General features: G+C 40.7%; 1 protein-coding gene and 1 long non-coding RNA gene across 4 annotated transcripts in view; one reads left to right on the plus strand and one right to left on the minus strand.

Annotated features, from left to right (window-relative positions):
* Window positions 1–21,498, plus strand: part of LOC127568375 (uncharacterized) — a 23,677-nt gene extending 2,179 nt beyond the window's left edge. Inside the window, exons 3-4 of the long non-coding RNA XR_007956003.1 lie at window positions 2,566–2,629; window positions 21,376–21,498. This is a non-coding gene — a long non-coding RNA (uncharacterized LOC127568375). The remainder of the gene's footprint in view (window positions 1–2,565; window positions 2,630–21,375) is intronic.
* Window positions 17,913–22,326, minus strand: kcng3 (potassium voltage-gated channel, subfamily G, member 3). 3 transcript variants are annotated; one of them, XM_052012037.1, is made up of 3 exons: window positions 21,155–22,326; window positions 20,339–20,341; window positions 17,913–18,558 (listed from the first exon to the last, which is right to left on the minus strand). In XM_052012037.1, the coding sequence occupies exons 1-3, from the start codon at window positions 21,760–21,762 to the stop codon at window positions 17,913–17,915; spliced, it is 1,257 nt and encodes a 418-aa protein (XP_051867997.1). In that variant the 5' UTR covers window positions 21,763–22,326. The 3 variants fall into 3 exon arrangements, with proteins under 3 accessions (XP_051867997.1, XP_051867996.1, XP_051867995.1); XM_052012036.1 differs by lacking the exon at window positions 20,339–20,341; XM_052012035.1 differs by lacking the exon at window positions 20,339–20,341 and having other exon boundaries at window positions 21,125–22,326.
* Between the last annotated feature and the right edge of the window lie 367 nt (window positions 22,327–22,693).

Here is a 22,693-nt window from a genome sequence, read left to right on the forward strand (position 1 = left end):
GTTAAAAGCAGAAAAGTTATTGTTAGAAGTTAGAATTTTAGTTGTACTGCTCTTACAATACTTTGCACAGTTCTAATCTCTATATTGCAAAAAGGTGTTAAGACTTTGGAGAAGGTGAAGAAAACTTTACAAGATTTGAAAGACTAACTATCAGGAAAGACTAAACAGGCTGAGGTTTTTTCCTGATAAGAAAGATTCTGAAAATTACAAAAGGTGTGATAGGATCAACAAAAAATGACATTTCCATTTGGGAAGTAACTTAAAATAATGGTATTGAAAGTAAAGAAAAAGGTCACTTAATACTAAAATAAAAAATCCAGGGGAAACCTATGTAACTAGGTAGTGCTTAGAACATGGATCCAGTTATCACCTGAAGTGGTTATAATTTGGAAGCATTTAAGGGAAAGCCGGTTAGCTAAAGGATAAGAAAAAAGAATGATATGTTCTTAGGGTTAGATGGAGAAGTTAGGAGGAAGCTCATCTGGAGCATAAACACCAGATTAGACCAATTAGGCTAAGTGGGCAGTTTTCTTTTACTGTAAATTCTATATAATGATTAACACTGTGCAAACTCTACTCGCTTAAAAGTGTAACCCGTGATATAGCACAATAGACTGTTTTACAATGAACTAAACAGGATATTGAAGTTTTTTTTCACAGCGTTGCATTGCCTCTACAAAGTCAGAATGAGAAAACATTTGGTGATGTGAGGCTTGCTATGAATCATTAAGCTGTTACATTACACAACACAGTTAAAACAGAGCAGCCAACATAATGAAGTGCATTTAATTCAATCACAATGATATAAAATAAAGAACACATCACATTTCCCCACATTGCATGGTAATATTAAATAAAATGCTTTTCAATTGTCCTTCACAAGTTCTAATTTCTTACTCTAAGCTTACAATTTCCATTTACTAAAACTCAACTTCCATCAGTGCTTTTGTCTTTTTATCGCCAAGAATGAGTCCTCTGTAAAAGTTTTAGTCTAATTGGCTCCCCATGCCCCACTATTTCAAAAGTGAACCCTTTTGTATATATTTCCTTACAACATTGACTCAATGGGCAGAATGGCCTTCCAAACTGCCTGTCAGACTAAACCCATTCCCCCATTTGTTTCTCTGTAACCTATTTTTCTTTATGCATGCTCAGTAATGCTCAGAACCTCTCTGATTCTCTTACCACCCACTTAAAATTTATGATGTGGAAGGAAACCAGAACACCCAGGAGAAACTCATGCAATTACAGAGAGAATGTGCAAACTTCGCAGACAGCACTGGAGGTCAGAGTCAAACCTGGGTCACTACCTGCTGTGCCACTCTGCCATGCTCCGAACATAATTTGATAAGTCCCCAGTAAATAGACTTTTTGGAGAATTACAGTTGGGAATGTTCATTAGTGTTATCTCAGGATGCTGTTTCAAACATGATGCCTGCATCTTAAACTAAGTACATCAGTCCTGTCCTGTTAAGTTAGTCCCTTGAGAGATTAGTTTAATGATAGCATTTTAACAAAGTTTAAACAGAGATATTCCTAAGCCTTGCCATTTTAGATCCACAGGTCATTTGTCTCATTGCTATTTGTAAGTTCTTGCTGTGGAAATTCCCTACAAAATACATTGTCATGTGCTGTGGATTTGAAATGTACTGCAAAAGATGCACTACTAATGTGTTGATAACAAATATTTCAACTTTTTATTCAATCATAGGGTGTGGGCATAGTTGCAAAGGCTCAAATTTATTGCCCTCCTCTGAATGCCCTTAAAAAGATAGTGGAAATCTGCCTTCTTCATCTGTTGCTGTCTCCATAAGGTTTTCCACAGTAGTCACCAGGGTAGGATTTTGGCCCAACAACAATAAAGGAATGATGATGCATTTTCAGGATGGTGTGCAACTTAGAGAGAAACATTCAGAAAATGACGTTCTTATGCAATTACTGCCTTTGTCCTTCAAGATGGCAGAGGGTGCAGGGATGGAAGGTGCTGGTGTGAAAGCCTTGGTGGTATACTCTGGGTGTCTTATAAATGTTACAAACAGCAGAAATAATGTGCCAATAGTGAAGGGAGTGAATGTTTAATGTAATGATGGTGTGGCTACCAAATGGGTTACTTTATCTTGAATGATGTTGTCTTTATAACTGTGGGAGATCTACTCATCCAGACAAGGGAAAAGTACTCCATCACACTCCTGACATGCATGGTTGGTAATAGAATTGTTTTGAGGGTGGTATTGGGTGGGTAGGAGGAGTCTCTCTCTTTCTCTCTCTCTCCTTCTCCCTCTCTCTGCACCCCCCTCTCTCTGTCTTTCTCAGATCCTGCCTCAACTGTTGAGCATTTCCAACATTTGTTTTTTTGTTCAGTTGCCCACCATCAGAAATATTTCACTTTTGTCTTCACTTGACCCAGGTGTGACTCCAACCAGTGAAAGGTTTCACCTCCCACCTGAATTTTCAATGACTTCAATTTTACTTGGCACTAGGGAAAGTTATTAACACACTTGATGTAAGGTAGCCACTCTCATCACATCTCTGGAATTTTTTTTCTGTTTTTTTTTTTCTGTTTAGACCCAGGTGTAATGAGATTTGGAGCTGAGCAGTTCTGGCACAACTCAAACTGAACAACTTATTGGTGAGTAAATATCATTTAATAAACACTTTTGACAACACTTTCCATCCATTTGCTGCCAGTTATGAATAGGCTGTTTATAGCAGTGATTGACTATGGTGGATTTGTCCTACTTTTTATGGACAGGGCACCTTTGTGCAAATTTCTACTTTGTTGGATAGATGCCAGTGTTGAAGCCAGAATAGTATGGATAGTGACAAAATAGCTCAATGTTATTAGTGTTATTATTGTCTTAGGCACCATAACTGGGTTGCATAGCCTTTGGCCAGCCAGTAGGCTCAGCCACTTTTTCATATCATGTGAATCAAATTAGTTGGCAACTGGGGCAAAAAATAAACTGCCGGAGGAACTTAGCTGGTCAGGCAACATCTGTGGAGGCAAAGTCAGTGTTTCAAGGCGGGATCCTGCATCAGGACTGAGAGTGTAAGGGGGAGATAGCCAGTATAAAGAGGTGTGGGGGAACGGGTGAGGCGGGAGCTGGAAAGCAATAGGTGGGTCTAGGTGAAGAGAGAGATGATGGGCAGATAGAGCCAGGTGGGGGAAGGAGGGATGGAGGTAGCGATGGAGGCTTAGGAGGTGATTAGTGGAGACAACAAAGGGCTGCAGATAATGGAATCTGATAAAGGTAGGAGATGAGTGAAACCAGATAAGGACCGGATGCTGATTTCACTCATCACCACCTAGCAGGGAGGTGGGGAGGAGATAGGAGACCAAGTAGGTAGAATGTGTTGGTGAAAGGCAGATGGAACAGGTGGAGGGGGGGGGGGGGGGGGGGGTGGTGGTGGTGGGGGACATAAGCACAGAATCCTTTCGGGTCCTTTTTCGGGCTGGAAGGATGTATCCAGTGGAGTATCCCAGGGATCACTTCTTGGCCCTCAATTATTTACCATTTACATTAAAGATCTGGAAGAGGGAACAAAATGTAAAGTTTCTAACTTTGCTGATGATATGAAAATAGGTGGAAGGCCATGTTATGATTCGGCAATAGGATATAGATAAATTGAGTGATTGGGTGAAAACCTGGCAAATAGAGTTAAATGTGGGTAAGAGTGAGGTCTTGCACTTTGGTGAGAGGAATCAAAGGGTAGACTATTATCTGAATGGAGAACGACTGCTCTGTCAGGGGCACAACCCTCCACAGGAGCCTGAAGACCCACACTCAACGTTTCAGAAACAGCTTCTTCCCCTCTGCCATCAGATCTCTGAACGACCCATGAACCCATGAACCCCACCTCGTTATTACTCTTTTGCACGATTCATTTATTTTTGAAACTTATAGTAATCTTTATGCCTTGCACTGTACTGCTGCCCCAAAACAACAAATTTCACGACATACGTCAGTGGTAATAAACCTGATTCTGAAATGAGTGAAGTTTAGGTGTTCTGGTACGTGAATCACAAAAAGTTAGCAGGCAGGTCCAACAAGTAGGTAAGAAGGCTAACAGCATTTTGGCCTTTATTGCAAAGTGGTGGAAGTTTAAGAATAGGTGTGATTTGTTACAGTTGTACAGGGTGTTGGTGAGGCCACATCTGGAATACAGTATACAATTTTGGTCATCTTAATTAGGAAAGAATATAGTAACATTGGAGGCAGTCCAAAGGAGATTCACCAGGTTAATTCCTTGGATAAATAGGACTATCTAGAGAAGCTCGACAGTTTGCGTCTGTTTCCTTGGTGTTTAGAAGGATGAGGGATGAGCTTATTCAAACATATAAGATCCTAAGGGGGCTTCATGGGGTAGATGTTGAGATGTTTTCACGAGTGACAGAGTCTTTTAACTTTGAGGAGTGGAGAAATTTCTTCTCTCAGAGAGTGGTGAATCTCTGGATGTCTTTGCCCCAGAGGATGGTGGTGGCCAGATCATTAGATATTTTTCAGGTGGAGAAGGATAAATATTTGAAAGATCAAGGAATTGAGGGATATGGGGAACTGGCACAGAAGAGGAGTTGAAGCCAGCACAGATCAGCCATGATCGTATTGAATGGCAGGGCAGGCTTGAGGGGCCAGGTGGCCTACTCCAGTTCCTATTTTCTTATATTCTTCTGTTATTCCAGACATTACAAACTACTGAAGAACAAATGTATTTGAAATTCAGAAATTCAGTTTCTTTTAGCTATAATTTTCATCAGCTGCAGTAGGAATCAAGTTTTATCCTGCATTTGTATCAAATGTTAGAAGTTTTCTATATGGATGGATCTTTGATTTTTCTATATTAACCTTTGACAAATATAATCTGCATTAGTTTTGTTCAGAACATTTAAATTTGTATATGTATGTACTGTGTGTACTGGTAAGTTTGGGAGTATAGTGTCAAACTACTTAATAAAGCAGAGGTGTGATCTTATGGAACTTGGAAGTAGAATGCCACACAGGCATGTGGACTTGTTGTACTTGAGGATTTTGGGGATTTTAGGAAGTGATTTCAAGAAGCAGCAAGGGTGTCAAACCAGTAATGGAATGGTCTTGATGTAGAGAATAAAGGCAAAAGGTAATGTAAGCAAGAGAATCTTGACCTTTTTGCATGATTTGATTGGTTCAAAATGATTTGTTTATTGATTTTGTTTTGTGTACAATATTTATAATTAGACCAATACTTATTTTAGCACAACACAAAGTATACTGCCAAAATATGTCAGAAATGTGAATTCCAGGCAGGTTACATTAGATGTGATGTTTAGTATGGGCATTGCCTCTGGTGATGACAAGTATTATTGGAGCTACAAGGAAGACAGTTGTGGCCATTGAGGTGACTATAAACCACAGTGGATTTCACAGTGTCAAGTCACGCATCAGAACCAGTCAGAAGTTCTCCACAGTCTCCCCCATGCTGTAATAGTTTCCTGGCAGGCAGTGCAATGTATTCAGCAATTGCTTGTGTTTAGAAAATTACTTTCTTCAAAACAGTGTGTTTAATCTTGATGCCCAGTGAACAGTTTCCTAGAATGTCTGTTTTCATGCGCTCTGAAAATGTCAGCTTGTCACATATTCTGAAGTTTAAAAATGTGAGCTTAATAGTACTTGCTTAAAAGTTTGCTGAAATACTACTTAAATTTATTCTCATGTTTAGTTTCAAAACATTTTCAAAAACAGTAAAATTGAGCCACTGTAATGCCCAAAGATACAAATTCTCAATTTAACTGAGAAAAATAAATGAGTGTCTGGAATTCAGACATAAACTAGGCTGCAGATGTTATAGATGTCACTATATTACATTGAAAGTCTAAATTGTTATTTTTTTCTGAGACACACTGTCAGCTTCTCTGTTTAAAAATCAAAGTCAAGTTTACTTGAACAAAAGTTGAGTCTAGAAATTGGAAATAAAAATTGGGCTACTTCAAGAATGTGTGGCTAATCTGCAATGCTAGTTTTATGTTTGGTTGTTAAGTTGAAAATCTATCCCTTTGATTCTCCCATTGTAGTCTCTGTCAGGTGTGTGGACAAACATTTGTCCTCTATCCTGGCATCTCCTTTAATGAATTTTCTCTCCCATATACACTTTCTACCCTTCTTGCATAGAAACAATGAAAACAACCCTTTACATGCAGCAAATTAATTTACATTAAGAAAATATAAATGTTTGATGAACTTTCATAAAAATTCAGTTACCTCTGGCAACAAGGGCCAAATTTTACAATTAGCAGATTCTAATATACAGTATAGACTTGCCCCGTAAAATAAAAATTAAGAACTGTTCATTTGTTTGAATTTGAAACCTTACAATGTAGCTTTATGACATAATACTGAGATATATGGGAGAAGTCTCCACTCTGCACATCATGGGTTTAGAACAATCTGATGACCCAACCAACAGGAACCACAGAGGTCCACAGTGCCTGGTCTGCTCTGAATTTCACCATAATTAGCACTTAAGAAGAGGCTTTAGGCTTCTTCACTGGAAAATACTAGTACTGGTTTGATGATAAACAATCAGGAGGCTCCTGGAGCTAATTAACCACAACTCAAGACATTCCTAGACTGGAGACGCCATTGAGGAAAAAGAAGCAATTCTACAGATGTCTAAAGGCTAAGGTATAACAAAAAAAATTTTAACTAAAGAACATATGGTGGATGGGAAAGAGCACAATAGATCCAGTAACTAGACAATAACCATAATATGCTTTCTTAAGTTGTCAAGATCATTATGGCCCAAATATACAAGAACCCACTTTACTGAGAGCCAAGAGTGGAGGAGATCTTATCAAGGATAGGGAGCTGGTCATTGGCCACTGGAAGGAGTAATTTGAAGTTTTCCTCAATCAAAATTCTTTTTTTGACATCTCTTTTTGACTGCATCCCAAGGCATGCTATCTATTACAATGTCAGCACCATTCCTGACCAGCAAGAGATTGGAAAGTCCATCCAAAACCTGAAAAACAATCAGCCTCATGGAGGGGAAAAGATCCCATTTGAAATACCAAAATGTGATATAAGTACTTCCTCTGTGAATTCATGATCTCATCTCCCTCATCTGGAAGGAGAAGAGCATGGCAGGGATCCTTGGAGGCATAATCGTGGCCATCATCAAGTAAGGAGATGTCTCATTGTGTGGATATAGAAGAGTCTTCCTTTTGTCCATCACAGAATAATTCATCTCAACCACTTCCTTACAGTATCTGAAGTGATCCTGCCAGAGTCAGAATGTGGATTCAGTCCATAGATCCAATGGGCATGATCTTCACCATGTGACAAATTAAAAAAAATCTAAACACCTGAGATAAATAATGGAGAAATCTTCTCAAATTTGACTGCCTTGAGAAACTCTCTACATTCTTGCATTGGCTAGATGTGACAAGCAAGTCATGACTCCAACAAATGGAAGCACCATGGACCCAATTACAGAGCAGAGTGAGGTCAATCAAGGCTATGTCATTGCAGCTAGTGGCCAACAGGAAAAAAGGCAGAAGAAAGGGGAGAGATGTCGGGCTTGGAACTCACTGAGGTGCAGGTGTAGGGGTACAAAGGTGAGGCCTCTGCTGAGGGCTGACTGCTCAGGCTCATAGAGGGGGAATTCCAATGTGCCATGTCATTGCAAAATGCTCTTAATCTTCCTTGCTGCAGTACTTCCTCTTTCTTCCAACAAGCTTCTCTTTGAAGATATACAGGATCAACAAGAACCTGTTCAAGCTTCACATCTCCACTTCAAAACAAAGATGACCAAGCTCATTTATTGATTTATAGTACACAGGTGATGTTTGCTTATATGCAAATTCAGAGGCTAATCTCCAAGTTACCAGTGACTCCTTAGCTTCAGTTTATGAGAGGATATGCTTTTCACTAAATGTTAAGAGGACAAAGCTCCTGTACTAACCTCCCCTACTGTGCTGACTTTGGCCAAAATCTCAAACCCAGCACCAAGCTCATTGTCTGCTGAATCTGAGTGATTCAGAAACATGGAAAACTTGTAGTTAGAACGTCAAAATACTGGAGAAGTATCACCAACACTGTCTCCACATTATCTCCCAAATCCATTGGCAGGTTAGGCCAAGACCCCCAGCAATAAGGTTTTCATCATGCTCAACCAGCTTCAGTTGATGGGCTATATCATCACATGAAGACACAAGAGACTGCAGATGATGGAATCTGGAGCAAAATACAAGCTGCTGGAGGAACTCAGCGTGTCAGGCAGCATCCATAGAGAGAAAGGGAGAGTCAACCCCATCGAGACCCTTCATCTGGTCTGGTGCCATCACCGTATACCTGATTCCAGACTCGCAAAACAAGTGCTCTGCTCCAAGCCCTGTCAGGGCAAAAGATTTTCAGGACAAAGAAAGCACTTCAAGGATCTTCTTAAAGTCTCCTTGAAAAATAAATTTAACATCTTCACTCTTTCATGGGAATCTAAAATCAAGAGAGTACATCCAGGAAGGCAGTGAGCATAAACAGCAGAAGGAGCACACATCCCCAACTATCCGCAGGTACACCCTCTCAAGCACCTTCTATGGCAGGAATGTACAGATCTCTCAAAGGATTCCTCAGCCACAAAACTACAGATCTTAAATGGATCAAGTCGTAATCAACCTCTGGGGATTATCAAAGAAAGAGACACACAGTAAGAGAGAAGATATCAAAGGCAAATTCAGATCTTTATGGTTTGCTCCCTCCTTTTAAATATATTTATATGTGACAATTATAATGAATAAATGTAGTGTACAATTAATATGTTTAAATATCAACAAATCAGATTATTTGTCAATTAATGAAGGTATTGTGTCTGATTGTCAGCCCAGAGTGTGGTGAAGAAGTTTACTCATGATTTACCTTAATTTCTTTTTGGGTTAAATATCTGTATGATTTCGCAGAAATGTATTGGAGGTATAATGACTAAAGTAGGAGATGAATCCACTCCTTAAAATATGTAGTATCATTTGTGATTCAGTTGGTAGCTTTTTAACATCAGAAAATGGTCTGCAGGTTGCAGGTTCCTTTGCAGAGACTTGATGCCCAGTGCTTTACTGAGGGAGTGGGCATTGTCAGAGGTGCCATCTTTAGGTAGGGTATTACACAGAGACCCATCTCTTCTGTCATGTGGACACAAAAAAAACCTCACAGATGCCATTTTAAAGTTACACCCTATTACCTGACCAACATTTATGTCACTAAGATTATTTGGTTGAAATGAAACAGCTGTTTGTGAGAGATTACTCTGTGTGATTTGACTGTTGTATTTCCTGCATTACAAGTGATGACACTTTAACTTTATTAACTGCAAAGGGCTTTAATGCTTCCTGAGTTTGTGAAAGGTGCTGTACAATTACAAGTCCTTATTTTATATGTGTGGCCAATTCCAAAAGAAGATTAGGTGCATTGTTCAAAGTGGAAAAAAATGTGATGACAGTGAGTGTGAGAGGGCAGTAGGCAGGTGAAGGAGATGGGAAAATGAGGGGTAGTGGACTTGAATGGAAGAAATGGGAAAGAATCTTCTGAGGACTATACCTTCCCACCATGTCCAATCCAAATGGAGCCACTGTGGCTTCTACCCAAAGGGAAAGGAAAATAACCAGAGTGAAAGGCAAAAGAGTAGAATAACAGAGCACAAAGGTAACAGAAATTATCAGGAGTGAGACTTTGATTTACTGTGCACAGTCTCACTGGTGATCAATTAATAACGTTAAGTATCTATGCCCGGAATTTCCTTAAGGTTACTCCTGAATTCCCTCATTGGAAAGTGTGCATAAATCCTGAAGAAATAGTTGTGCCATTCTTCCTTTAAAGTTACATGGGAATTCGGGGCAAACCTCTGTGAAAATTCTACCCCTTTTGCATCTGCACGCAAACCTGTCAACTATTTCCATTATTAATCCCAATGGAAACTGCCCACGTAAACTCCTCGTGCTGACATTACATCCTTCTCCCATTGCGCGTTTTTCTCGATGTACAAACATGAGTTTTGATTGCCTGACTGGTTTACACAAGCAGTCACCATTATAAATAAAGACATAGGAATTTATTCTGAGAATATTAACATAAGGACACAGTGGTTGCCCTTAAAATATAGGCCATCTGTCAGCCCCAGGGTTGAAAGTAATTTGTTTTTTTTTGTTATTGCGGTACGGTCGTATGGATACTTTTACCGATTTAAATACCGATTGCGTCGGTCACTTTCTGATTGAAATGCCTTACCGGCTTACTTTCATCACTGGCCTTGCGCATTTGTAAAAATCATCAGACCACTTCACCTCTAACCCTGCTTCACTTGTACTTTGCACTTGGGCCAAACTTTCTGTCTGCTGCCTCTCGGGAACTCGACAAGTCCATATATGGAAATTATCCGTTGCGACCTTTGCATTCCAGTTGAAGTTCTGGAGTTGGAAGTTAATTCCTAAACTCGCAGAAAGAGATTTTGTTTGACCATTGGACCATGACAAAGTCAACCCCCATTTAGGAATCTCCACAGGCATTTCTCATGTGTGACTGTTCATAAAGCTATTGAATTTACAGCTTTTCAGAAGTACCTTGGCACGTTTTTACGATGTTTATATCACCCACAATGGTCAATATTATGTTTTTTTTATTCAAAAGAAAGGCTCAAGTCCCGGCGGTATAGAAAATACATTTACTACAAAATTACAATTAAATCGGTCGAAGCTTGGAGGCACGTTATACCAAATATTTTTAATATTTTAAAATAAATTTTCTGCGAATAGGCTGGAAAACAGAATGTTAGGGCCAAAGTAAGGAATTATCTTTCACAAGAGTCTGAAACTGACTTGAGTTTCCTACAGTAACGCGTTGAGTCGTCAATAGAACCGAAACGTGCGGCAGCTATAGTGGCCTCGTCACTTCACTCCTTCTCTCCCCCCAACAATCCACAGGGAACCTGCAGTTCCACGGATCAGTCCGGCATTCATTGGCACAGGAGTGACCCGGTGCACTCAAATGTTCACACCTTCCACCGCAGTCGTTCGGAGACACAAGAGACTGCAGACGCCGGTACCTGGATCAAAAAATAAACAGACTGCTGGAGGAACTCGGTGGGTCAGGCAGCATCTGTGGCGGCGAAGAGATGGTCGCGGTCCAGCATCACAAGCCCTGGCGCAAGGTCACGACCCGAAACGTCGACCATCCCTTTGCACTATATTTTTTGCACCGCAATCGTTCAATTCGATTCCAATGAGAGCAACCACGTGTCTAACCACCGCACGACGACCTGCTGTTTGTTTAAGACTCTTGTCGCGTCCGGGGTATGCATTTGCGATGATACTGTTTGATTTGTCATTTGTTGTCGCTGTGGAATCATCCTAAAAAGAAAACCAGGTTGCTATGTCAGAGTGTCTCTGTGGGTTTACTTTGCGATTCTTTCTGCGGGATTCAAGGAAGTAGGGTGTGGGTTGTTGGGCTGTGAAGCTTGCTTGCAGGGATTCCATAACACCGGTCATGCCTCAGCCTAGAAATTGACGCTCGGCTTTGTTGGAACCAACTTTGTTGGAAAGTTGCGAAGTTTTGGGCAGTTGGTGTTGGAGTGAGAAAGTCTCCTCGCCCTGTGCGGTCTGTGAGATAAAATGTGGTGAAGTCGCTTTCATTTGATTTCCCCATCGCGTTTTACTCCAGGTTATACTTTGCATTGAGCATTTCACCTAGAGATGTGCCCCAAAAAGATTAACACTTTTCATTTTCTTCCTCTATTTTGGAAAGATTACATCAGATTTCCTCGATTTATTTTCATTACAGATTTAATTAAAAGTTTTGGTGAATGTTGCGCGGGGTTGTGCATCCCATTGTTATTTGAGGTTATTGTTGTTCAGGGTGGTTTTAACATATCCTTACCAGCTGCTTGAAGTGTCACGTTCTGGGTTTGAATCACATCTCAGGAACAAATGCATTTCTTCGGCTGCTAGGGTCCTGGGAAAATTTGGCTGTGGATGTTCATCCTGTCTTCACTCCCAATTTCACTTTCCTATACATGAGGCCATTCGGCCGGCTGGAGAAAGTATCCAGTCGAATCCTATTTGCAGGTTACCGCAACTCAAGTGGCCGTCCACGTATTTCTGCGTGTAATGAGGGCTTCTTTTCCTGCACCATTCCCCAACTAAAATTCTGCCCCTAGCGTTTTACATATTCCCCTGTACACACTTTCACCAGAACTGTATGAAATATTCCAGCTGTGGCTTAAAGAGTGGTTTAGATATTTCTAACTCCTATATGCTCCTTTTTAATGCCTTATCTTCCTGCAGGGCTCTAGGGTCATGTACTCCCAGATCCCTTTGCACCTCAACACATCTTACTGTGCATGGACTATTCTCTTGTTTGATCTCCCACTACAATACCTCTCCACAATACAATGCACTCTGTTCTGCCTCAATGCACTGTGTAATGAATTGATCTGTATGAACAGTATGCAAGACAAGTTTTTCACTGTACCTCGGTGCAAGTGACAATAATAAACCAATACCAATACCTCGCACTTCTTATGGTTGAATTTCATTTTGCCCACCTGACCAGTCCTACCATTCACAGCTTTTTTACCCTTCACTATCAGTCACTTGACCAGTTTTTATATAAATTGTAAACTTCTTAATCTACTTTTCTTCGAAGGGAGCTTTAACAAGAAAGACTTGCAACCATACAGCAATCCTGTTCTGGACTCTCCAAGGTGCTTTAAGCAGTGATTGTACTTTTAAAGTATATGGCAGTTTAAAAGTGTAAAGATAAGCCAGTGTTATCATGTAAGAAATGCAACAGTCAATTTGTGCTCAATAATTTCCCTCAACTGATAATGACCAGGTTTTTTTTTAAATGGTTCTTAAATTTGGCCAAGTCACAAGCAGAATAACTCTCCCATTCTTCTTTAAGATATTGCACTGGGATCTTTAATGCCTACTTCAGAGATCGGGCAGGGTGGATGTTTTAACACCAAATCCTAAACCCAAAAGTGAGTTGCTCCTTCGGTACTGCTTTGCAATGTCAGGCTGTATTTTATGCTCAGATCTCTGGATTGGAATTGGACCTACAATCTTCCAACTCAGAAGTGAGAACATTACCAACTGAGTCACAGCTGACACTTTTTCACATTGAACCTTGCAGAACTCCACTGAAAACAGCGTTATAGTCACAAAAAAAAGCAACTCATCCAAAATTCTTTGCTTTCTATCACTGAGCCAATTTTGATCCCAGCATGCCATTTTCTCTTGGATCCTATGGGTTTTATTTTCTTAAAAGTCTGTCTGAGACCTTGTCAATGGCTATGCTAAATGCTTTATTCGATGTGCAATACTTATCAACCCTCCTTTTTATCATCTGAAAAAAATGATCAAGTTTGTCAGACATGACCTTCTCTAAATTAATTCATGATTACTATCCTTGATTAATCTATATATTCTAAATAATGATTAATACCACCCTTCAGAACTTACAAATAGTTTTCTCACACCAATATAAGGCTGACTGCGCTGTACTTATTGTGTCCATTTTTTTTAGTCCTTTTAGATAATGGTGGAATGTTAGTATTCCTCATACCTCCAACACCACTAAAGAATGATCGTGAGTACTTTTGCCATTTCTCTCCTAGCTTCTTTAACACCGTGGGATACATTTCATTCACTTCAAAGAAACTAAACCCCTCAGTATTTCTCAATCATTACATTTATTGCATCCAGTATTTCACATTCTACATTGTTTAACTACAGTGCCTGCACCGTCTCCTTCATTTGTGAACACAGATCCAAAGTCATTATTAAGATACATATCCATCTTTTTCTTCCACACTCGTTACCCTATTTTGGTCTTTATTAGACCCTATTCCCTTATTTATCTTCTGTTCTTTACATAGTTATAAAACATCTTTTGGTTTACTGTAATTTTACTTGCCAGCACTTTATGTCCCAATATTTTTATGTTTTTTGATAGCTAATCAATGAGCCATGAAAGAAGCCTGTTCTGTACATTGAATCTGTCCCAGCTGTATGTAAGAGCAATGCAGCTGGTTCCACCACCGGCTCACTCCCATTTGCTACAAAACTCTGTGAATTCCTTCTTTTCAGATACTTATTCTGCTCCCATTCAAATGGTACAATTGAACCTGCCTCTGCTACTTCCCCTGCCAGTGCATTCCAGATCCTAACCACTTGCTGAGTAAAGAAAACTTTACCTCTTGTCACCTGTAGTTCTGTCGCCAATCATTCTATATCTTTATTCAATGTCACTGAGTATTTGAACCGTCCTCCACTGGGAACAGTTTCTATCTGTCTCCTCTGCATATACCATCCATGATTTTAAGTACATCTATCAGATCCCCTCACAACCACTTTTATTCCAAGGGAAACAATCCTGTGTTATCCAGTTTATCCATATAACTAAAGTCCCTCAATTCTGAAAGCAATTTGGTAAATCTCTTCTGCACCTTCACTGGAGACTTTATTGAACCGTCCTCCACTGGGAACAGTTTCTATCTGTCTCCTCTGCATATACCATCCATGATTTTAAGTACATCTATCAGATCCCCTCACAACCACTTTTATTCCAAGGGAAACAATCCTGTGTTATCCAGTTTATCCATATAACTAAAGTCCCTCAATTCTGAAAGCAATTTGGTAAATCTCTTCTGCACCTTCACTGGAGACTTTACAGCTTTTCTAAAGTGCAGCACCCAGAACCAGACACAGTTCTCCAGTTGTGTCCAAACCAATGTTTTATAAAGATATAAAGGTTTGTCATTTCTCCCTTGCTTTTGTACTCCATACCTCTATTTATAAAGCTCAGCATCCCATATGCTTTATTAACCACTTTCTCAATCTTATCTGCCATTTTTAACCAACTATGCACATAAAGACCCAGACCTTCCTGTTTCTGTACCCATTTTAGAATTGGGCCACATAGTTTATAATGCTTTATCTCATTCTTCCTATCAAAATGTAAAAGTTCACATTTCTCAGCATTAAATTTTGTATGCCACCTGTTCCCCCCCCCCCCCCCATTCTACCTGCTTGAGTATATATCCTTGAAGTCTGTTACTTTTCTCACAGTTCACTACACTTCCAAGTTGTATGTCATGTACAGATTTGGAATTTTTCTCCTGTCACCCAAGTCCATTCATTGATATATATTGTGAAAAATAGTGGTTGCTGTACTGACTGCTGGCAAACTCCACTGTAAACTTCCCTCCGGTCTGAAAAACAGCTAATCTCTGTTTCCAATTACTTAGCTAACTTTTTATCCATGCTGCTAGAGCCCTTTTTATTTTGTGCCCTTCTATTTTTTATGTGTGCTTTATCAACTGCATGCATTTCCCTCATCAACCATCTCAGTTGTTAATTGAACATAATTTCCCATTAACAAATCTATGCTGCCTTTCCCTAATCAATCCACACTTGTGCAGATGATTGCTAATTCCGTCCATGATTATTTTTTTAGAACTTTAACCACCACCAATGTTAAGCCAAATGGTCTGTAATTATTGGGTTTACCCCTCCTTTCTTTTTGCACAAAACTGTAACATTTGCAATTTTCCAATCCTCATGCACCACTCATTAATTTCTAGGTGTTTGGAAGATTATGACCTGAGCCTCTGCAATTTCTTCTCTTATTTCCACATCTGGAACAAGAAACTGATTAGCTGTGTGTGTAGCTAGTCTTTCTAGTGCTTCAACTTTATCAACATCTAACCCATCCAGAAAGTCAACTGCACCTTCCTTTGTGGAGACCCCATCAGCACGTTCTCCCTTGGTGAAGCCAGATGTAAAGTACTCACTTAGCACCTCGGCCTTTTAACTTTCATGCATGCACTTTCTGCACTCTTCCAACAATATTGACCTCTCAAAATCTGATATAAGATTCTTTTTCTTGTTTTGACCCATGATTCCTAAATCTGGATCAAATCTGAAAACTCAATGTATGTGATTATGTGTTTCAATTTTGAGAAGTCAATTTGATGAACTGCTTGGGGAAAACAGATAGGTTTAAGCACATCGTTTGAGTGCTGGCAGCAGGTGTGAAAACAGGATGTGGCAGCTAGTTTGTTACACCTAACCTAGGAAATCTAGAACCATCAGGAAATATTTCATTCCCAGCCCAGTCATTGCATAAGATGCTGAGTGCACAATTTTTTATTATTTACTTTTTAAGCATCCAGGTATCACTGGCAACCCCATCCCTAATTGTCCTTGAGGACATGGCAGCGAGACACCTTCCTGAACTGCTGTATTCATTCCAGTGAAGGTACTCCTACAGTGGTTTGGTAGGGAGTTCCCAGGATTTAGACCCAATGACAATGAAGGACCAGCAATACTTTTCCAAAACAAAATGGTGTGTGACTTGGAGGGGAGCATGCAGGTGGTGGTGTCCCCATGCATCTGGAGCTCTTGTGCTTCTTGGTGTTTGAGGTCATTAGAAAATCCAAGGCAGGTAACTGCAGTTATTTTGTAGATGGCACACATTGCAGCTTTAGTGTGTTGGTACTGCAGCTTTAGTGTGTTGGTGGTATTGGTGGTGCTGGAAGGGGAGGGGGGAGTGGTGGTGCATGGGGTGGGGGAATTAATATTTCAGGTCGTGGAATGTGTGAGAATCAAGTGGGGTGTTCTGTTCTGAATAGTATTCAACTTCTTGAGTGCTGTTGGGATTGGACTCTTCCAGACAAATGGCAAGTGTTCCATCACTCCAATCATGGAAATAATAAAAAAGCTTTGGGATGTCAGGAGGTGAGTCACTTGCCACAGGGTAACCTGCCTCTGACTTCCTTTTGTAACCACGAAACTTATATAGCTGGTCCACTCCACTAAAAGAAATGAATATTTGTGTGTTAAACCTCTTGATGTATGCTCATTTTATGCCAGACTAATTCTTGCTTAGACCAGAACAAGAAACATTTTTTTGCAAAGATAATTCAGAATTTGTCTAGGAGTACAAATGAACATTTTTTATATAAAATACTGACAGAAACAATTTAGAAGCTATTCCCAGTTGGTCAAAATACAAGTTCTTCAGCTCCTAACATTTGAACTAAGCTACCAATTCTTCCAATTCTATACCTAAGAAGGGTCAGTCTAGCTGCACCTTACCCTTCCACTGTTCTACAGTTTGTCTTCTCTGCAACTAACTTTGAAAGCAAGGTTGCTATTCGGTCGTGGTGAAGATGCCAGCAAATCAGTAGCAGTCCAATTACCTACTTTTTTCCCCAGTAGGTTGTAGAACCAACTCCTCCAGGCATATTGCACAGCCTAATGAGCCACCAATGTCCTCTATCATGAAAAGATTAGGAGCTTTTTTTCTTGAAGGTTAGTTTTGGGCACACTGTATCAGTTGAAAAGGCCAAACTCCTAAGGTTCTGATTTCACCATCAGTTAGCTCAAACTTGAATTGACACTATTATTAGTCCACTGACTTGATCGAACAGTATCTGCACAAGATGTTCAGCAAATTGAAAATGCTCCTTGGGTCCTGCCTCCTGGCGTTCTCTCTCCCCACTCCTTGCCCAGCAAGTTCTGTTGACTGCTGTTGTGTTTACAGATTATTAAATACCTTTGAGTCAGTGTAGATAATCAAGGTGAATGGTGATCCCTCAGATTTAGAAGATCTGCAGTTTATTCGGAACTTCCGAATTTTCTTGAGTGAACATTACATACAAACTGATGTTATCACTTTTCCGGGAGTCCGTTTATTGTTTTGCAATGAATTTTGATCCTAGTGCATTCTGCGATTCAGCCATGAATCTCCCTCAACCTGGGTGGTTTGCTATAGCGCAATCTCTGGACTCTCAATTGATTACAAGAGTCAACAGCGCAAAAAAAACAGGCCATTCCACCCAATTGATCCATGCCGGTCTGAGTCTCCTCTCACTTACTTCATCCCCCTCGATCAGTTTAGATACTCCAAGGATAAGCTCCTACCGCAGCGAGCCGACCTGAATTTGAGCTCATGGTAACAATGCACGAAGCTGTGGTAGATGAAAGTGATGGGCAGTGCAAGGAGGACAATGCCACTGACAACACACATTCCTCCTAGGATCCTGCCGGGAACGGTGAACGGGTACATGTCCCCGTATCCCACAGTAGTCATGGAGATGATCACCCACCAGCATGAGGCGGGGATACTGGCATAGGCCTCGTTTTTATCCTCCAGGTCAAGCCCGCTTTCCAACAACTGGGCAAGGGCACCAAATATGGCCATGGCCACGCAGATAAAGACAAGGAGCATGACCATCTCCCGGTAGCAGCGTTTTAGGGTCAAGCCCAGTGTCTGCAAACCGATAAAGTGCCGAGCAAGTTTGATGACCCAGAATATCCTCATCATCCTCAAGACCCTGAGCGTCACTCCAGCCCTCTGTAACTGAGAGTTCTCCCCGGTGAAGAAGGACATTAGCACCGAAATGTAGTACGGGGTGATAGCCATCAGGTCGATTATGTTCAAGGGCTTCCTCATAAAATCGCACTTGTTTTTTGAGACGAGGAACCTCACGATGCACTCGGCGGTGAACCAACCCATGCAGATCGCTTCGATTATCCTTTAGACCAGAAGATATTAAAAAAAATAAGTAAAAACAAGCAAACAGTATTCAAGTAAAATACATAAATGTTTGGATGACGTAACAAACCAACATCTAGTGGAAGGGCACTTCCAAAGTTATCTCCCGGGCAACATCACCCCCTTGCCCGACTATTGCCCCGAAAACACATCGTGTACACCACCGAAAAGTTTTCCAATGATCTTCGGACTATTGTTCTGATAAGATTAAAAGTGTTCTCCGTTCCTCGCGGGGGATACAGCACATTGCAATAACCTTTGTTTTTTACTCAACAGAGTTGCGATCAGTGATCAGCTCTCTTAGCAACAAAGACATTAAAAATGTTTTATGTTTCAAATTCATACTTTAACCTTGGGAAAAAATCTTGATTGCGTGCAATATGGAATAAATCTGAATATAACTGTAATATCTGGCATGTTTCAAAGACGTCGCTAAATTTGTGATATTGCCATTGTCCGCTTTGATTCCAAGTGCGGATCAATAATTTAATCTGCTTTCACGGGATTCGTTTTTGCTTTGCAAGAAAGGCGTTTAGCTTTGAGTTTTCAATCTTGTTTTGGGCAATGGGAACCCTAAAACAATGTACAAAAGAGCAATGACCTTGCATTCATGAAGTGTCTGATTATCTCTGGACATCCTAAAGCGATCCATAGCCAGTTACTGGGCTTGTCATATTCTGGCGAAAGAAGTCCTTACAGCAAGCTTCCATGATTGAGATAAAGGTTTTGATGTTAACCGATGGGTAAACATTAGCGAAGACTCCGGGAGAACTGCGGGTGCTGCTTGGAGACCCATTAAATCTCCCTGAGAGAGCAAGGAAAGATTGCAACAGTGCAGCACTCATTCAGTGGTGCACTGAAGTATCAGTCTAGAACGTGTGCCTAAAACCTGAAGTGGGATTTGAAGCCACAGCTTTCTGCCTGGGTGACTAAACTATGAATAGAACTATTTGCCCCACTTTACATTAATAAAGGTTCTTTTATTACCTGGTGGATTTTACGTGAACTTGCTATTTTTGCAATGCATCCCGATGAAATAAGGAAGGAGATGCACGGTAAAAGTATCGAATTTTTAAAGACATTTCTTGGAGTACATTTTAACACACGGGGCTGTTAATAACAGTCACGCATGGATTTTGCTTAACCTTGAAGTCATTTAAATGCAACAATAAGAAAATCTGTGAACGAGGTAAAAGCAATAATAGCCGAGAAGCAATGAGAGTAGAACATTGCTTTCGGAAATGTATTATTCAATTCCGAGTTAGGTGGAAAGAAATATTTTATTTTATACAAGGGAGAAGATGTATAGGACGAGAGTACCATTTAATCTAGATGTTCAGGAGGAGTCAAGTTGCTGAGGTGCTCGAACGTATTGACTTTCCAGTTATTTATTTATTTGGTAAATAGGAGCAAGACTTTGGCGCTCCAATAAAGCCGTGTTCTACTTAAACTTGTTCGCAGTAACAGAGCATAACAAGAATCTGAAGTGAATGTTGTAAGGACAATACTTCATTGAAGAGGCTTATTTTGCAGAGGCTCTTGATTTACTCTTCCACTAGTTAAATCTTAGATTCAAGATTGAGATAATTAATTGTGTACAATCTAATTGAATGCCGACTACATGATCATTATCCCATCCTATGCACGTTCAATTTTGCATATTGTTTACGGGTTTTGTTCACGTTTACAAGTTGCGGGATTCAGCAGAAACATAGCGATTTTATATTCAGTTTCCCGACGAACACGCAAAAGGAAAACACCTGCTTAAAGCGAAACATTGTCCGCCGATTGGGAGTCGGTCCTTTGAAATCCGACATGATTTATTCGAGGGGGAATGCAAAGTGCATATAGCAGGAATTGCAGGAATTGATTTAACCAAGTGCCACTGAAAAAAGGGTAGACAGCGAAGAGGTAGACGTCCAGACATGGAAGGGGGGAAAAAACTGGTTTAAAAGCTTCTTTCACAACCCCCTGAAGAGCCCACTAGCGAATAAACTACTTGCGAAGTACAGTTACAGTTGTGAAGGATTGTACCCAAATTTACATGGATCAAAATCCTATAAATAGCCAGGCGGAAAGAGTTAAATATTGGGTAGGTACCCCAAGGGATCTTTTCTGCCCACCATTTGATTTATCTCACCCCAAAGGCCCCAAATTCAATGAAATGAGTGCCTACATTCTGGAGATTGTGCCTACGTTCTGGACTGAGACTAGAACCTCTGACTTAGATACCAGTGAGCCAAGTCTGCCACCTTGAGAGATAGATCTGCAGCCAACCCCATTTCCCTGGTTTCAAATGAAATTGGCAATCTAAATTTGCAAGACGACAGTAGCCCGAGTTGCACACCGGCGGAGTTCTGTTTTATTAAGTTTATCTTTGTGAAGTCAAAACACTGAAAAGAGACAAAACAAGGCACAGATTTAAACATGACATAATGCACTTTGAAAAACCGTTCATGGACAAAGGACGTTCACACCCCGAGATGAAAAAGACTTACATTTATATAGAAACTAAACACCATAAATTAAAAAGGAATTATAGATACCCTGATGGTCCCATTAAATTTTCTGTGTACCTGTGCTCCTCCACACTGTTGTTTTCGGCTGTTTTCCAGTCAGGCAGGGTGCTAGCGCACAACACCACCATGGAAACAATAACAAATAGAACGGACACGGTGGCCAGAATCTGGGCCGCTACAGACGAGGTGGGCTCCTCAAAAGTCCTCCTCATCCTGTCCAGCCACTTCCTATTAAACTGAGGGCTTTTTTTTAACTCCTTCTTCTTCTGCTTTTTCAGCTCTTCCTCTTCCTCTGAGTAGAAGGTGTAGGTGTCGGACATCCTGTCATCCAGCCGCCTTTGGCAGCAATATTCGAGGTGCGAGCGGTCCAGTCCCCAGTAAATTAACTCGTTGTAAAAGGACAACTCGCACATGTGAGGGACAAACCGGAGCTTGCCGTACTTGACGTAGAGCATGATGAACCCGAAAGCCTCGGAGTGCCTGTCAAAAAAATATTCGTTCCTTTCGTGATCATAGTCATCACACACTTCCAGCACCTCTTTCTCCGAGACGCAGCTGTGAAGTCTGCTAACCCTTCTGAGGGGAAAGTCCTTAATCACATCCTTCGGGAACGAATATCGGGTCCCCCCAACATTCAGGATCAAAGTGCCGCTTCCAAATTTCATCTTCTGCCAATCCCTGACGCTGAATTCACTTTCAGCACACTAAGCGTGGACTCAGTGCACGGATTTCGCTCTCACTGCTGGAACATTTATTCGCACAGATCCTCCCTGGGTTCCAACACTGATGATGTCGAAAAGTTGTCAGGCATGGCAATTGGAGCCTGCAACTGTCTCCCTGCGCGGGAGTGAGAGCATCAGTTGATCCTGGAGCCGCTGTTGGTCGGCTCTCTCTCTCTTTTCCTGGTTCAGCCCCACGGGCGGGATACAAACAGGACTCCAACATTACAGTGACGCGAAAGGCTTCCACTAACCACAGCGCCGCTCCAACCCACAGCCTGTAATCGACTTGATTCTATGTAATATCACATCCTCGGCAATGATCTGGGCTTACGCGTAATATTACACCAACATTCTGACTTCCTTATTTGGGCCACTATATCTGTACAACTGTATTCAAAGATAATTGTGATAGTACGACCGAATGGGCTGAGTAGCCTCCTTCCCCGCTGTAATGAGTAGGGAACACGATTTTATGTTTTGGGAAATTAATAAAACGATGTCAAGTAAAACCGATCGCTTTGGTCTTCTTGTCTTTGTTGGACAATTTGATTTTTAGATCGAATATTATTAACGTTGGATCCAGCGAGGCCTGACGAAAGTTAAAAATGCACTTTTACTGTACTTTTTCTTAAACCTGCCCTCGTGTCTCTTCGGCCGCTTTCATCCTACACTTAGTACGGAACAAGCTGAGGATCAAACCGACAAGAGTTGTGTAAATCTGGGCAGTGACACCTTTGAACTGACTCTGACTGTCTCCATTGTTGGTGCTTTTGTCAGAAATTGTCGTGTTCCAGATCTAAGTTATAAGCGGTGGTGATTTATAAAGTCATGGTTCATTTCCATGGCCAGTGTATTTGGAAACAAAGGAAAAAGA

Source organism: Pristis pectinata, chromosome 3, assembly GCF_009764475.1.
Source record: "Pristis pectinata isolate sPriPec2 chromosome 3, sPriPec2.1.pri, whole genome shotgun sequence".
NCBI classification, from domain to species: Eukaryota; Metazoa; Chordata; class Chondrichthyes; order Rhinopristiformes; family Pristidae; genus Pristis; species Pristis pectinata.